An 18,659-nucleotide genomic window follows, 5' to 3' on the forward strand; every position below is an offset into this window, starting at 1 on the left:
TGGTTTCAGATTTATAAATTTTGGTTGTCTTTAAAATTGCACACAGCTTAAAACGTGTTTTTTAACAAACCAAGAATTCATGAGTAACATTAATGACACAATTGAGAGTTAAGCTAGAAATTGATTATGCAATTTTGCAATTAAAAAAATAGTAGCTTGTTCAAGTGAAGTTGTCTATTGAATGTGTCCTAGTTACATTGAAGTTAATGGCATTAAAATTTTGGGTTGTTTTAACGCTTACAAACGTGGAACACGTAGATATTCATCCTAACATCATTAATAGTAAGATCTTAGGCTATTACAAATTTATAAAAATACCTAGAACAAAAGGTACTGTTTAAGTTGCTGTGGGTTTAGGCACTAGGTGCCATGTTCTGTTTCGTGCACCTGTTTGTGGCCTCACTGGTTGTGGTTGGTTATCCCCAGGGGCTTTAAGAAGAAAATGTTTAATAAATAGTTCCATATCCTCTAAAGTTGCATCCTCCTACATCGATAATGTCATTGTGAATGCTGAGATGAATATCAAAATGGAGAACAACCTCTTCCCAATGATTGTAGCGGTGTAATTAGAGTGTCTTTGTATGAGTTGTAATTTTCAGATGTATTTGGGGTTCAGTTGAAGAAAAGTAAAACTAGGTACTTGCTGTCTGATGACATGAAATTCAATCCCACAGGTTGAGTGGGAAAAATTGAATACCAAGTGAGCTTCTCCCAAAATCCCAGGTCCAGCAGGGGCTGGTGAAACCTGCAAAATTATCACAGTGACACTGTTGTCTGGTTTAGCCTGGGGCATGTAGTGAGGACAAATACTCTTGCAGAAATTCCAGCCATTACACGGGGACTGTTGCTTGCCAGGGCCCAAGCATACCTTCTTCCTGTACCGCAGGCTCAAAATTACTAGTCATATGGATTGAGAGTCCTGTGGATAGGCTCAGAACAGGTGTGAATGTTATTTTGAATGAAAAGTTTGTTTAAGTTGAAAGAGGGCCAACCCTTGATCACAAGTGACCCTATAAGGGTGGAAATCTTTATATTAACAACGTGATTATTATCATGGGAAGACAAGCACATAAAAGGCATGATGAAATGTGGCAGGATGACAGCCAAATCATATTTATGTCACTCCTTTCTTACAAGGCCTTGTAAGCTTGATCTTGTCAGGCAATAATGACGAGGAGTGTTGGCAGTGGAGTGCTTTTTGATTGGATTTCATTTCACTTTCTCCTCCTTATGCTTCCTAATTTGATTGTGTATGTTTCTCCTGTTATTTTTGTCTGGCAGTGGATAAGGATTACAAGGTTTTTTGTGTTGAAAGGTTGAATGCTTGGATATGTCAGTTTGCTGTTTTCTCTGAGTTCTCTCTCTAGCTGAGTTACTCTGCAACTGGTTATTTGTCAGTGTCTCTCTGTGACTGTGTGAGGTGCTAATATTTTTGTAAGTTGGAGCTCTGTCCAGTGAATGCCCTGACTGGCATGAGCAGCATTGAGTGGTGACTCTTTCTGAATCTGACAGTTCTTTTTTCATTTTGATTTCTACTCTTCCTCATCATCCCTGGTTTTCACAAACTCCAGGAATAGTTTGGTTATGAAGTTGCTAGGTCTAGAGTTTAGTTTGGTTTCCTGTCTACCAGGGTTGAGGAATTTATGTAGTGAAACTGTGTGTATGATTTATCTGTTTTCTATGGCTCCAAAGAATGCAAAACCTTATTTTCATAGGTCAGCCAAAAGGACTACCAAGAAACCTGTACCTGATGCTTATGAATAAAAAGAGGCAGGGTACCTGCTGGTTGACTTAGGACTATCTATCCCTACAGGAATTGCTTTTCTGAGGCAAGTGGAAAACTTATTATGTTCCATTCAAATTAGAAATCCTTTTATTGTGAATGTGCTTGTGGTGATCACTCCTTTTTATCCTAAATAGACCTTTCCCAGTTATACATTTTTCAATAATGTGATGGCAGGGAATGAGTTTAATAAACTTTGGATTGTTTGTGGTCTTAAAATCACTTTGCTTAATGGGAAGGGGAGAAGCTGTGGGGAAATTAAGCCTCCAAGTAATGAAATCTCTGGCTTTAAATTGCCCCTGCAAGTGAGGCACCTCCAAGCAAGCTGCTCTGATTTATTCCATGGCGAATGTTGGCAGAAAATATTTTGATAAGCTGTGAAATATATTTCTGAGCTAAAGCACCTTGCTTCTGTTTAGCAAGCTCAGATCAATCAAACTTATTGAGAGGCAAAATGGTCTCTTCTACCTGCAGGAAGCACTGATATTTTGTGCCAGGAAATTGATATTCTTCAATTTATTAGTTATTAACAAGTGCTTATTTATTTTCCTCATTAGATGATTAATCTCGTTATTCATAGTTCTTAATATAGATATCAGGCCCTGCTACTACTTCATTTTAAAGGGAGAAGGGTCTATGTATGTTACCAAAGCGCTTAGAGACCAAATACAATAGATTCCCTCAAAGTTTACAGATCCAAGCCCTTACCTATCTTGGGTTTATACTTTATACCCTCAAGGTTTATGGGTTGTTGATCCCCACCCTATCTTGGGACTGGATTTAGACTGGATTTAGACTGCCCCTCTTTTAAGAACATATTAAACACATCCCCATGCATACCACCAAGAACAAAGATGTTACTGCCTGTAACTTAATAACAGTTCTGATCTGATCTGATCTGTCGTGATCTCACTGGAGGCTTTTGATTCCTTTCCTTTATATCTCTCAATGTGAGGGAGAGGTCATAGTTAATCAACAATTAAATTTGATTGGGGATGGAATGCTAATCGTCCCATTTAGTGGAGAAAGGAAATAAGATCTAAGGAGGGGTGATGTAGAGTGAAAGGGCTGGCAAAAAGTTGGAGAAACTGGGCAAGAAGGAAGAACAAGAGGAGAGACTATTGATGCAAGGAATGAAAGTGGAAGCAGTGGGGCTGCCTCAATAACCTATTTTAACCTTTTGTTACCTATGTCAAAGGGGAATTGTTAACTAGATTTGTTGTTGATCTATGCCACAATTTCTCCATTGCTTGTAACTTGTTTTCTATTTTCTTCATTTGCAAGAGTTCTATGAATGTTCTATTTTTTGTAGAAGAAGATGGGAAGAATCTTCCCACGGCATTTGGGGCATGTGATTTTGGTGTAGTTGCCATAAGTGGGTCAAATGAACAACTAGCTAATAGATATGTAGAGAGTACACAACAGAAGCAACTCAAAAGAAATATGGAGATTCAAAAACAAAATACTTATATTAAATTTGCAGAGGAACAAAATAGAAACATGGGCCATTCAAAATTGTGGACTCACCACTTGTAGCTACTAAATTTAATGGGAAACATTAGTCTAAGAAGATACTCTATGCTATTATTGACCTAGATTACCAACTTGGATATGCCCTCTTTGGTTATCTAAACAAAAACTTTCTTCCAATTCCCAAGCTCTAGTAGAAAGACCAAAAGGTGGATTATATATCACCCTTATCCAAAAAAGACAATCAACTTATGTGGACCGCACATGGTGTCCAAAAAATGTGACCATATGTACCCTCCACTATAGACCCAACTTGCCTACAATTTGTAGAGTTGTTCGTTATTACTTGAACAACATTTTTGGGGCCCTCTATTTTAATGGATTTTATGAGGATAATGGCTATGAAAGTTGCATTTTTCATTTGCTCCTCACAATCCATTGCCCTCAAAAACATCTCCTTTAGGGGACATAGCTATAACATCGGTCAATGGTTTATTTTTGCAATCTTTACATCCATTAGAAATAATGGACACACTTGTTTCAGGTCATGTATCCTCGATTGCTCTCATTGATGCCTCTACTAAGACTTTCTCCTTCACCAATAATGTGGTTCAAACCTTTTCATACCCAAGACTAACATTATCAGAAGGTGTATTGAAAACAGACATCACGATATCCTGCCAATATGGTTATCTAGTGAGGTTGAAAAGAAGCCTACTGCCATAAATGCAACAAGCAATGCTCCAATTTGCAATCTCCCTTGCTTCATTCTTGAAGGCCTTTTCCAATGGGCCTCATTTATGCAAAGCCAAAACATTCTTGTCTCCAAAAGATGGTGACAGTGGCATGAAAGGATGTGGGCTAGCTGGTTGTGATCAACCACTAGGAAGTTTTTGCAATCTTTCCAGGACAGCCGGTTGTGATCAGTCACTAGGAGGTTTTTGCAAGCTTTTCTTGACAATAGGATGTAAAGTTGATTTATTAGTTGCCATTGTGGCATCCTCTTGTTCTATAATATAAGTCAATATTTGATGCTTTGGCAACCTTTTTTGTTTGGCCTAGGACAAACTCTTATTCCTTGTAAAAGAATAGCGCACAAGTGAGCTTTCACTCGAGATACCAGCTCTTATACCCATTTGCACAATGCCTACAATGCTTAAGATAACCCCACCACCAAGGAGTTGTTCAATCATCACTAGGAGGTTTTTGCAAGATTTTCTTGGCAAGAGGATGCAAAATTTATTTATTACTTGCTATGTTGGCATCCTCTTCTTCTTTAACATAAGCCAATATTTGATGCTTTCGCAACCTTTTCTGTTTGGCCTAGGACAAACTCTTATTCCTTGTAAAAGAATAGTGCACAAGTGAGCTTTCACTTGAGATATGAGCTCTTATACCCATTTGCACAATGCCTACAATGCTTAAGATAACTCCCACCACCAAGGAGTTGTTCAATCATTGTCATATGTTGCCAAAGAGGTGATGTAGTGCCCCTCCCTGATTCAACTTGCCTTTTTGTACATCAATAGACCATATTGTTATAACTTAGTCTACTTTATGAGGATTTGATGGTATCATACTATGTACTAACCCTATTTCATGATTATATTGGATATGATGATGATTATGATAGTGCTTGGTTGTTGTGACTGTCTTCTACGACATTTGTGATAGGGACGATGTCATACCACTCATTCATGAGCACGATATGACATTGCGATTCCCTTTCACTTGTCTGCCTATTTCATGATATATGTTATGGTATATGTTGTTGTACGTGTATTGGTGGTGAAAGGTTTGCAGGTACTAGACATTGACTCCACCTGGCTTCATAGGTCTGAGCGTGTCTTCATCCCAATGGCAAGTTCATCGGAGATGACATGAAATCCCATTCTACACTCTAGGTTTAAGTTGGTACCCTGTCAATCTTAGTTTTGTGGTTAGAGTTGTCTTGTGGTATTTTATGTTACCCTATGATGGGTTGTCTTGAGGAGTTGCGATTATTGGTTAATTAAATTATTAATTAATTAATTGGCTTATAGTTTATTAATAACAAATTAAATTATTGGATGGCATTGTTATTTAAATATAATTGCGTAATTAATTATTGAGGGTTATTATTTATTAATGTTATTTTGTGGATCATAATATTTGGCATTTATAATTATGCATGAAAGACTATTTATTTATTTATTATATTTTATATGTATGTGGGAGCTAGTAATGGTTTTGAGTTTAAATTATATTGGCTAGAGTATTTTTATATCTATCTGTACATTTAATTATTTGTTTATTGTGTATTTATTTATTATTGGCTTATCTATTTATTGGTTATTTATTTGTTATTATTTGTTTATTATTTATTTATTTATTTACTCACCCCTTGTTATGATTGACCTTTTTGGGAGTTGTGTTTGTGAGATAATATTATTTATTGTTTATTATTTTGTGGTTTAACATTTATTGGGCTTTTGATTTATTTATTTTATTTATTAGCCCTTTCTATTTTATTTATTGGTTAATGGGTTTATTTATTATTTATTATTGTTTATTCTTCCTACTCATTTTTTTTTTTTTTTATCTTACCTACCCTCTCTCATTATTGGCTATGAGGTTGGAGATTGTAATAATATTATTTTATATTATTGTTGTTTTAATTTTCGAGATGGTTGGTGAGAAATATATTATTTTGGATTATTTTGATTGGGCCTTTGATTTATTGGGTTTATTTTACTAAGCCTTTATATTTTATTTATTGGTTATTATTGTTTAATTTCCATTTTCCCATTTTGTTTAATTATTTATCTATTATTTAATTATTTACCCTTCCTACCCTATTTTATTATTGGTTGAGATATTCAGGTAAGTTAAGTAATATTATTTTATATTTTTCTTACCTCGAATTTGGGTAGGGGTTGGTATGAAATATTATATTTCTAATTATTTTTGATTGGGCGGCATGTTCCATGGATTTTGAATGGAATTCTATTTATTTGGTTTTTTTTGAGATTGTCGTGGTGTGGGCTTGGCTGAAGAAATTTTGCATTGTTTGAAGATTTTGGGATTTTTGGTTTTGGAGCTTGGATTTGGGATTGCGTTTCATCAAATTGTTGTCTTTCCATAACTTCTAATACTAGGTTGGAGATCTACTTCTTTTGTTATTGAAATGGACTGTTTGTAAAGATTGTCTACGGGGATAAGAAATTGAAGTTGTTGTTAAATTAATTATACGGTTTAATAATATATTATGGGGACTATTGTATTTTGCAATTATCTTTTCTAGACATGCTTACTGTGAATTTTGGATGGATGGATTGCTGGTGTTGTTTTGGTTAATTCAATTTATTTCATGTTGTGGTTTATTTACACCTCATTTTTTTGTTAAGTCCGATTTTGGCTTTAAGTGTTTAATTTATTTTTTGGACTTGGCTAAATGTTTCTGGGCTGTTTTGAGACCTTTTGTGCTCTGTCTTATTTGTGCTATTGTATTACTTGTATGCTCTAGTCTACGTTGTATATGCACTGCCTTGTGTGGTATTTGCACTATTTAAATTAGTATATGTGCTATAGAGTCTTGTGTATGTGCTACAAAAGTTTGTGAACGCGTTGTAATGTTGTTCGTATGCGCTAAATTGTTAAACAAAAGCACTGTTTTTATTGACATAAGCGTTGCACTGTTTTTTATATGCGCTGAGACAATCTGCGTAGGCACTAGACTGTTGTGTTTGATGTTTTGAGTCATCTTGGCTTTCTGTTCTTTTGGTTTTGCCAATCCAGAGGCTGTTCTTTTGGCTTTTCTGAGTTTCTTGATGTCATTCTGAGAATGATTTATTGATTTGAGATGATTAATTGCACTAATGGATTGAGCAAGATGGGAAATGCCTTGCTGTTATTCTATGGGCTCATATTGGATGCTTTTGATAATGAGATTCTTGATGTTGGATGATTCTTGGTTGCCTATGTAAGGCTGTGATTTTGGCATATGTTGTTCATGTTCTTGGAGATTATTATTTGATGTATAACCTTGGTTATCCGGTTATGATGTATTGAGAGCCCATGTTTATTTGATGCACATTGTTGTCACCCTAAGGTCTAGGTGCATGCTAGGGGGAGTGGGCTTCCAAGTGAGTGATTGGGGTCGTGGGGAGTAGATAGCTAGGTTACCCGGAGTCTAGACCGCTAGAATATCTCATTGGGAGTTTATCTTGTAATCAAGTGATAATTTAAATTAATTGATTTCAGGAGGGTTGGGTATTAGTAATTCATCATAATAAGATAAGAAATGGTTTTGTGGCCTCAACGCATGTCCCTGGGGTATTATAGTGATTCGGGAATGGTCGAGAAGACCTTGGTGATCCAGGTAAAAGCTAATATCCCTTACTCCTTCAAGGTTGAAATGGCTTCGCATGGGCATTATGGATGCCGGGACGGGTTCCCTCGTTCCCATTATGATTGCATGCGATGACACTCTTCCCCTACATGTAGGTCCTAGCACCTCGAGTCTTGATTTGTTGAGTAGCCTCTGGAGTTCTTATGTTTATATCGAGCTTTGATTTAGCCGTATGATGTGTGGAGTGTTATCCTTTGGTTGTTAGGTGTCAGCCTAGATCTAGAGTGTGTCTGGGATCTTGTGTCATCTCCTAGCACGGGGGGTGGTTCCTTTGGTTCCACATGGTCGGGTGGTTTGATGCCTTCTTCCATTGGATGTTCTTTGTTGGATGCTTTTGTGCGTGGATGTGGATTATTATCTCTTCAGCCGGATACTTGTAGCAGATTGGTGTATATGATTCATATGGCATATGTATGTGTAGAATTCATGATGTAATTGTATTTGTAGTTGAGAGCTATGCTCCTTTATGTAAATGGATATAGCATTCATATGTAATGGTATATGATATATTAGGTGAACATATTGATGTATTCTTATTGTATCTTGGAATAATGATGCTAGGATGTTGAATAAGTGATTGGGACTAGGAACATTTGGAATTGGTGTTTTAAAATGAATCTTAGGGGTTTAATAAGATTTGCATTATTAATGGATCTAATTCATGATAGATAGACTAGTGAGGTATTTTATGTATGCATGAAAAGAGAAAGGTTAGTTGAGTTATAATGCATTGGATCATGGTAGTAAGTATGATGTTATGCTTATATGGATATGATCTTGATGAGGTTGTAAGTAATGACGTTGAGGTACCCTAGGGAAAGATTAATTATAGAGTTGTGTTTATTTCCGCTTGCGTATAGTACTTTGGTGAATATGTTCATGATAGTTAATTGTTTATCTTGTTAATGGATGTTATATGCATTTGAGTAGTTAGTTGCATGTGTTGCATTAGTAGATGTTTTGAAAAAACAAAATTATCTCTATTTGCATATTAGATGGTTAGTTTCTCTAGGGTATTTTGGTGGGCATTACAGGTGATGATGAATCAAATTTAAATGAACTCTTTGTATTTGGAGTGACTGAACTAGAAATACCAACCATTCTATATGAACCTAAAGCAAAAAATATCACAAATTAACAACCTTGCAACTTAATTTAAAAAAAAAAGGCATTATAACCCCTTATTATGCATAAAAAATTCAAAAAATAATTCAAAACTTGAAAAAAAAAGAAATGTTTTCTCACCTTTGATGGTAAATCTTCTTTGTGCAACTATTTCTCCCTTGGTGTAGGTTTAACTCTCTCGTAGCCTTCACCTTAAAATATAAATGAACCAACCTTCAAAACCCAATGATGGCAACTTGGACAAAAAAAAAGCAGTTTTGGCCTTTTGTGCTTGTCAAATGAGGTGAAAATTTTGTTATGCCCTCACTTTAGGGTGACCAAAGCCTTTTATGAGTTTTAAAAAAAAAAATGCTATTTTATTAATCTTTTATATGTTTTTGAAAGCCCATGGGCTGCGAGTATGCTCAGGCTTGTTTGGGTATGCCCCACGTGTGCTAAGGTACTGCTTAGGCACCTTGGGTGGTACCCTAGATGTACCTAGGCCAAACTAGGACTTGTTTCAGATCCATACAAGGATGATAGGGTAAACACAAGGATCTGGTAACAGAGAAAATAAATGAAATAAATTGATTGAACTTCAATTCTAGCTATGATTGCTTGCATGATTTGCAAACTTATTACAAAAGAACACTATTCACTAATAATTATTCTAAAACATGAGATTGCTAAATTGACGATTAAAATTATTATAGTTTATCCCTTAAATTCTAATGTCTATTGCATGAGAGATAGACTATCTAATAATAGTTCACTTTGAGCTAAAATTAGAGGATGCTAAAAATTTGCAAACTAAAGAATATGTTCTTTTCAAAAATGGTGATGAGCTATTTTTAGTGGAGACCTTTCTAGAAGGTGGCTCAGTGGATGATTCTAATGAAATTTTCATGGTGGATCCTCTATTACAACGAAGTTTGGCAAACCCTCTAAGACACTGGAAATTCACTTTGACACTTTTGTGATGAATTTTTTTGTTTTGATCATGGTATATACTTTGGAAATACTCTAAATTGAAAAATCTTATCTATTTGATTTAATGAGATTGTGAACACCATGATAGTTTGAATCTGAAAATTCTTTTCTTTTGTAGACTTTTTCATTGGTCTGAAACTGAGATCTTGTTTTGCTGATTCACTTTGTGAGTTCTTTATGAGCAATGGCTTCCTTGATCACGTAGATGATCCATGACATCAGCTCCTCTTCTGCATGATTGATCTATACGAGCATAGCACCATCCTTTTATGATTTTGCTTATTATCAAACATCACAACTGGATGTTTAATTCTTTGCATGGTCAGCATCTTTAAAAGAAGTCTTGAAATATACCACAGACTATTCATTTCATATCTTGGGTGTAATATCTTGAGAAGATGATGTATTTTTGGCAGGCATGATTTTGAAGGATAAAAGCCATCAAAAAGTTGCACCTATGCAAGACCAAACAAATCCCTTAAGAGGGTGCAGTTTTCTAATTCATACTGTAGCTTCATTTCTACAAAGTGCGCACAGTTTTTTCTTTACCTCAGGTGTGATTTACTTACTTACAATGCATTATAAAAGCTGTTCCTTTCACTTGACCATTTTGTCTTTTCGTCTGATGTGGTTCTTTTTGCTGACTGGTTGCTAGTTTGTTGACTCTTACTTTATGTCATCCCTCTTAAAAGACTTCTCTCATTGATGCAATTCTTAGTTTATAATGCAATGTAGGAAGTGTGCCCCCAATTTTTCTTTTGTCTTTTTCTTGACTGCGATTCATTTAATGTGAATTGGGTGGGTTGCCACCTCTTAGCATTGGCACAGTTCTCATGTTGTTGCACTTTAAACTTTGGTTGGTCTGGGGATGATTCACTTGGCAATATTGTCATTTATCCTTGTTGTCTAGGTGATGACACAACCATATAAAAGTGCACTACTTTCATCTCTTAATATACCTCTCATCAAAGGTATGTCTCATGTAATGAAAAAACAAGCTGACTGAATGGTTAATAATGTGTGCTACCTTTGGGTTTCAATGTCTTATGTTCTGTAAGTGCTTTAAGAAGTTGTTTAGCACTTTATATTAGGCAAGATTTACATAATTCATCACTTATCTTTATTATTTTGTGAGTGCTTATTACAATCGTTATCTTGGACATGATTCTCTTTATCAGATATGCTATGCTTATTGGCTGGTGAAATTTCAGACATGATGTTAATACTCTAAAAGTCCACTCCATAGACTTAGTCTCCCATCTTGTTATTTGCTGATATATTTTTTCAGCTCTAAGTTAGCTTCACCATAGTCAGGAACTTATTCAGATTAATGCAATCATGGACAATCTGTAAGAACTTGTTAATAGAAATACCAGACTTTGGCATGACAACCTTTTCACTCGATCAAAAATGACTATTAGAGATCGTGACTCAACATATGAAGAAAAATCAATGACAAATAATCATTATGTAGTATGATCATTAAGTTTAGATTGGGTACAACAGCATTTATATCATAAAATCTTCTGTTTTTTTTCTCATTCCGTCTGCAACAGATTTCTAAATAAGTAGAATGGCAAGAGCAGGGATAGAAAATCATAAGGTTTATAGAGCAGACTTCCAAAAGAGCAGAAATGCAATGAACATCATTCAACGAGCAGGTTTAAGAGCAGAAATAGGAACAGCAGGTGACTAGGGCATAGTGGAGTTTAAAAATTGGCAGAGATATGTGAAAATTCTGTCCTTTAGAACCTGATGCATATTTACAGTGGCTTTACCACATGATTTCTCCTCCATGGCATAAGTGGGTTAAAATCCTGCTTATCAATATCATAAACATGGCAAGAGTAGCATAATGGTCTGCCACTTCATGTAAAGTTGGTCGTGTCACTTAAAAACTCCGCTTAACTTTAACTAAGGTGCACTTTTGAAGTGGCCAAGTCACTGAAGACTTCCACCTAGGATTTTATGATGGAAGCAGTGAATGAAAGTTCTTCCAAGGCTTGTAAAGTGGCATGAGTGAATGATTCCTCCACCATGGCTTAAGTGATGAATAGTTCTGCCATGTTTAAGTCATTGGATATTTCAGCCTAGGCAAACGTTGCACATGGTTAGCCACTGATGATCTCCACCCAATATTTTGACATGGCAAGGGCACTCCCAAAATCTGTGTGATGACAAAAATAAACCTTGTGCACTTTAGGCTTGGCTCAGCCACTCAAAACTTCCGCCCAAATCATAAGTGGCAAATATCCGTTAAAAGCATTGCTGAGAGTGAGAATATTTGCTTGAGTGGCAAATCTGATAGGAAGGAGGCACCTAATAGATCAAAGAGAATTCAGAGTTTGCCTCAACTGGTTAGAGCAAGAATTTTATCCTTTGAAAGCAGCAAAAAACCCTTATTATGGTCTGCTATTCCATCTTCTATGACATAACAGTTGGACAGATTCTAGGCTTTCAGAAACATTGGTTTTCAGACTTTTTAAACATGTTGTTGACATCTTGAAAGATTTGAAGGCCATAGTTTAGAAACTACAACAAGAACTGGCACTCAAATGTAGCAAGTTAAAAGTTGCACAACCAAAACAGGTTTGGATTCAGGCTGCCAATCCTTATGCCGTTCACTGCCTTTGGATTCAAAGGCCACAGTTGAAGCAATCACTTTTAATTGAGCGTGCACTTTATATCCAGACATTTTTGCAGAGCCTAATCCAAACGAATCACTGAGCCCCACAAGGTTGTTGAGTTTTGTGACAAGTTTCTATGCTTGACACTGAGTTTGTACTAACAGATTGATAACCATTTATACTCCACGAGCCTAGGAAAAACTCTTGATAGTTGATTTCAAAATATATCTCATTTTGGACATGCCTATAGTATATACCAGAGTTCCGTGACTCGCGGCGAGTCACGCGAGTCAGTGGGCCGGGTGACCCCTGCAGGGTTATGGTGACCCTGACCCGGGCTCGGACGGGTTAGGGGGTGTGACTCGCTTGACTCGCCGAGTCCGAGAGTCGTGACCCGGCCAACGTCACTTAAAAAAGTGCAGTCAAAAAAACAAAAAAAACATAACATTTTTTAAAGATTTTTTTTGCCATTTCCCTTTCTTATAACCCTAAAAGGGATTGGCATTCACTTTTATGAGTGGAAGAGAGGAAAAAAGAGAGGAAGAGAGAAAAATAGGAAGCCATGGTTTTGCAACCAGCTGAGAGGAAGAGGTGAAAAGCTTGCACAAATCACATTGGGGCAGCACTATAGTTGCATTGAGAGCATCAAGGAGTCCATAGAAGCTCATTTCAAACACTTCTCAACAAATTTGAAAGAGGTAAGTGTTAATTTTTATTGATTATGTTGGTTTTTTTTCTATATTTATGGATTTTTCGTTTTGTTATTTTTTTTTGAAGTTCAACTTTCCAAATCTATATTGCATACTTCAATCACAATGAGATAAATAGAACAATAGCGTAGCAAACCCTAGATTTTTTTTTTGAAAAAATTGTATACATGTATTTACAATTTTTTCTAAAAAAAATCTAGGGTTTGCTGATTTTTCTCAATTCTTAATTTCTTTCTTTGAAATTTGAAAATTTTCAAGAAAAAACACAATGCACAAATTAGTCTTTGCTGATTTTTTTTAATTAGTTTAAATTTAAACTTTGTAAAACACAATGCTCAAATGGTGATTTGTAAAATTGTCTTATTGCAGCAGGCCTCACATTTTGAAAACAATTTTTTTTCCTAATCCTCCACAACCTAAGCCTAGGAAACATGGTCAAACAGATGAGGCATGGAAATACACTGAAGAATTCCCTGGTAGACAAAGAAATCAAACCAAGTGTATTTTTTGTAAGGAAATTAACCATGGGGGGATAAATAGATTGAAATATCATATTGCTGGCATACGTGGTCATGATACTGAGCCTTGTACCGAGGCACCTCCCGAAGAAGTCCATTTTTGTTACGTCCAATTAGAAAATTTTGAAATATATAAGCAAACAAAAAAAAGACAGAGAGGAGTTATGTCATATTGGTTCCCCTCCACCCACATCCGCATCTGCATCCACAGCTGCATCCATAGGTTGTGTTGGAGAGGGTTCTTCTATGCCTCCTTTTCGTCCTAGTGCTTCTGCTAGTGCTAGTACTTCTATTTCTGCTCCTACTAGTCACACTTTTGGTCCTAGAGTGCGAAAATCCAAGATAGACAATTTTTTTGTACCACGCACAACGCTCGCTTGAGAGCATGTCTTGGAACAAGGAGGTCCATGATGCAGGAAGAAAAGCAGTTTGCAAGTTTTGGTACTTCTGCAACATTCCATTTATTGCAGCCAGATACTTTTTAATTTGATTGTTTTAAATTGAAATTTAAAATTTTATGGTTTGAAGTTGAAAATTGAAATTGAAATTGAACTTTTCTTATTTAATCTATTTCAATTTGTGACAGGTCTCCTTATTGGCAAGGCATGATTGATGCAGTAACCATTTGTGGGGCAGGGTTTAATACCTAGAAATACCTCAGTGCTAGATTGGTAGCAAACACAGAAACCAATGTGCAATGGGAAGCAATCACTTAATACCTAGAAATACCTCTTCTTCCACATGCAGGGACAAACAAGCTTTGTATGTCATAATACAACATGAACCAAATAAATAATGCATCATCACCAGAAGGCTTCATAAATGCCATTGGCATTCAAATAGGGTCCAAATGGTCCTAGAAAGGAAATATTTTAAAAAACTAGCAGGGAAGAAAATTTAAATATTTCCTTGTTTCATCCTAGGAGGATGGGAGATTGTCATACATAACAATGGTATGATGCTGATCAATGCCACAATTAGCCAAATAATCTGCTATTAAATTTGCCAATCTATGGCGATGAGAGAATATGACATTCTTGAAGTATGAGCTCAAAGAGAAAGCCTCCTCTAGGTATCTTCTTAACTTACAGTTGGACCAAATCCCATTTTCAGAGCATTGATTACTATAAGGGAATCCCCTTCTACCACAAGATTCTGCATCTCATTTGAGGAAGCTAACACCATTCCTGCTACTACTCCTTACCATTCTGCTTCATTATTCATCATGTGCCCCAGAAATAATGATCCACCATGAAGAAAACTTCCATTCTGAATAACCACACCTGCCCCTCAAAATTCAACTTATTGAAGCTTTCTGGGGAGGGGGAGTGGTTGCCATGCCACATTGTTATGTCTTGTAGATTTGCTAATCTTGTTCTTATTTGACTGTAAAATATTCAAATTTTCCTGACCTTGCCATCTTAACTGTTTTATGATGTTCCCATTCTTTCATATTTTCTCTTTCTTTTATTATTTAGGACATTCTACATTTGTGTTTTTCTTTTCTATTTCATTTAAGAATGCAGCAAGTGGTATTAGAGCCTCAATTGATTCTTGTAGCTGCCTGTTTAAATAAGGACCTTTGCTTCAATTAAAATGCCAAAAAGGGTTTATCCAAGAAACACCACAAAATTTGTGACAAAATAAGAGCCAATGGGTTCAAAGTTGCAAGACATTAACTCTTGGGGCAACTCTGACTTCTAAGAGAGAAATCTGGAGGCAGAAGGAAATCAATGTATATCCTCTTTTAACTTGCAGATGAAGATCCCATAATTTGTTTTTGGGAAGGAAGTGGAGGCACAAACATGGTTGAGTAAGATCCATCTAGCATTCAAGATGCAATGAATTTACGATCTTGAGGAGAAACTCAATGTGGCTCTGCAACATCTTGATGGGGCTGCCCACACATAGGGAAATGTGTCTTTCCTAAAACCCAAGAGTTCTATGCATTGTACACCTATGCTATCTGACTTGATATTTTGTCTATATTCAATGAAGAGCTGCTGAATTTCCTTTAGAATGTTTGCTGCTTCATTCAAGATATTGTGCCTTCCCATTGTATATCTTGAATATGTGTACTTAAAGGTCAGCGAAATCCTTCATACCCCTACACTTTGCAACCTTGTCATTGTTCTTTTATTCTAGTGAAGTTTCCCCTTAATCAAAATTTGAATCTCTACCCCTAGCTTTTAGTTGTCAGTTCACTCAGCTTATGCTATAATTTTCTTTCCATGTTCTTAACCAACCTTTCTCTCCAACTTCTCTTATTCCTTAATCACTTGCCACCTTTAATGTCACCAAAATTTCCCAACAAGCAGGAACTTTCTGTATACCAAACCCAATAAAACTTACTAGAATTCTCCTCTTCTTTGTAATGAGATAGATGGGAATCAAACCCTAAAATGTAGCTGCTTCTCATTCATGTTCAGTAATGCCCACTTCATCACATAATCTCTGCAATCCCATTGTTAATTCCTATGTTGCAGGGTTCATCCCTTGGGGTGCCTGATCTAGGTTCCTTTGCAAGTTTGAGTAGGGTGCACCATTTTGGGGCCTGGTTCATCTTGGGTGAACCCAAATGCCCAAGCACCAAAAACAAACAAAAATTTGCAATTTTTAAACCTTTTTTGGTGCCTAGTTTGACTTCAACACCATGGGAACCCTAAAAGTGACCATTAAAAACATAGAAATGAGACTTGCATGGACTCGCCTAGAATATATACATAAAAATCTAACATTTAAGTATGAGCTTTTTCCTTTCTTATACTTAAAGTTATATTTCATGTATATATTGGTAGGATGTTTAAGAGTGGTTTCAGATCTCTAAGATTTATAATGCAACTTCTAGGTTTTAGAAGATCTTTAAAATTTTCAGACAGTCAAATTTCAGTAATTAGCAGGCTCCTATCAACGTTCTCTCGCTCTCTCTATCTCACTCACTTTATCTGCCTTGAACTCTAGACTTTATCTCTCACTCTCCCTCTATCCCCTCTCTTTACCTCTCTTTGTCTCACTCTCCACACTTTCCCCCGAGAGCCAAATCTATCTTGTTAGAGCCAAAGCATATGGTATGATCATGATGCTATGATTACAAGTTTATGGTGGTTTTGTTGTTTATATGATGCTATGTGATATTCTAATCTTATATATATATATATATATATATATTATCTGTGTGTGTGTATTGTTTTTGTAGTAACAAATTTTTACTTTGTTTATGTAGTAACGAACCCAAAATCCACTTTCAAAATTTTGCCGAACCAGCAAACCCGGGTCCTCAAACTGAATCGGCAACTTCAGTTAATTTCACAATTTGTTCTATCAGGAGTATCCCCAACATTTTTACATGTTCGAAATCATTTGTATAGTTTGCCTTAAATTTCAACTTTGATGCCCTTGTCTTGAACATTATCACTCTAATGACAGTGAGAAATTATCCATGATTAATATTCCTTTCCCGAAAAATTCTTTAGGTTAGCTTCATGATATGTGAATAAGTCAAGAGCTTTAGTGAAACGCCTTACACAATTATACAGAAAATTACATACTAAAATTAAGTCTTTCTCAGTAATGGTACTTTGCTCAATTCAGGCACCTTTCTCTATTCTTTTTAATAGGTGCATCAGCTTCTATGTCAATGTCCTTGACATTCACAACCATTGCCATCTTGATACTTGCTATAATATCTCTCTTTGACATTATCAATACATCTTGCAGTGTCCAAGAATAGAAGATAAGACTTGGCCTTTGGCAGGCAATTGAAATAACCTTGCTTTTACTCTTTTTGGATTCAATTGACCTTTTTTGCTTGCCCCATTATTGCTTTCTTGTTAGAGAATACATATATATTTTTGAGTAAGTAGATTAATTCTACAAATTGTCCTTTTTGCTTTGTTTTTGGATTGATGGCATGTAGGAATTTGTTTCTGAGGAAAAGACATGATTGGTTTTGTTAAGATCCAAACTATCAGAAATGCAAACACACCAAGAATAATAGAAGTGAACACAGACAAGAGCATGCCTCCCAAATATTTACTATACCGAGAACAACAGCCTTACAGCAGGATTTAAAAGGAAGTATTGTCCTTGATTTCCAATAGTCAAAGAGGCGATATGATAACACGCATGGTGACCAATGATATGATAGGATCCAGCTTGGCATAATAACACTAGAGTAAGCTAAACTCCTAATCATAAATGTAACCTAACCTTTTGTAACTAACTATAGGATCATGTGTGTCACATGTTTGTTGCTTCATAACCTCAGTGTACATTATGATATCATTATCATTGGCATAGATACGTAACATGTGTCTAAGGATAAGACATGATATTGGTTAGCATTGGCTTTCTTTATATTAAATAAAATTAAGGATCATGAAGATAAATGTAATATCATTACTGATAATAGTCCAGGTCACAGGGCATTTGTTTCTTTTGTTACTTATTTTTCTATTTTGTGTTATTACTCTGAATATTGTCTTCCATAAACTGCTCTTATCTAATTTTATACAATTTTCTGGTGAGACAGGGATTCAATTTGTCAGCTTATAGGGATAATGGTCAATTCATTTTCATAGATGGACTTCACCTTGAGTGCAAAGGTATGATGAGCAGATGTATTTCAGTGTGCTTGGTTTTAAATAAATTATTACTAATGTCTTAACCGTGTGCTTTGTTATCTTTACAGTTGCTGCTTTTATAAATTATCATTGAGGTATACAATCTTATATCATGTGGATGTTTGTTTTTGTGTAAAATGTTGAAGGTAGCATTGGAGCAATGACAGAGAACGCACTTATTGAGCTTTACAAGAGTATACACCAAACCTTGTATGGTTGCATTACTCTTGAGGGAAATATGGGGTGCAACTGTATTGTGATTGATGACGTATCTCTTTTGGAGATTGCTGCCCATGGATCAGAGGATCTTGTGTTAGATTTTTTGCATTATTGCCGCATTTTATCATTGGAGATGGTTGGTTAGCCTTGTTTTGAGAACGGATCTATTATTATTATTATTTTCCATCAAAATTTCATATGTTTCTCATTGCATTTAAAATGAATT

The 18,659-nt window shown here is 35.7% G+C and overlaps 1 protein-coding gene across 2 annotated transcripts in view; it reads left to right on the forward strand.

Moving 5' to 3' along the window:
- The window catches only part of LOC131070894 (elongator complex protein 6), a 46,407-nt gene that overhangs the window by 726 nt on the left and 27,022 nt on the right, over window positions 1-18,659 (forward strand). For both annotated transcript variants that reach the window (XM_058006559.2, XM_058006560.2), the window contains exons 3-4: window positions 18,124-18,196; window positions 18,361-18,569. In XM_058006559.2, the coding sequence (XP_057862542.1) occupies window positions 18,124-18,196; window positions 18,361-18,569 (282 nt within the window). The remainder of the gene's footprint in view (window positions 1-18,123; window positions 18,197-18,360; window positions 18,570-18,659) is intronic.

The sequence above is a fragment of the Cryptomeria japonica genome, chromosome 1, assembly GCF_030272615.1.
Source record: "Cryptomeria japonica chromosome 1, Sugi_1.0, whole genome shotgun sequence".
NCBI classification, from domain to species: Eukaryota; Viridiplantae; Streptophyta; class Pinopsida; order Cupressales; family Cupressaceae; genus Cryptomeria; species Cryptomeria japonica.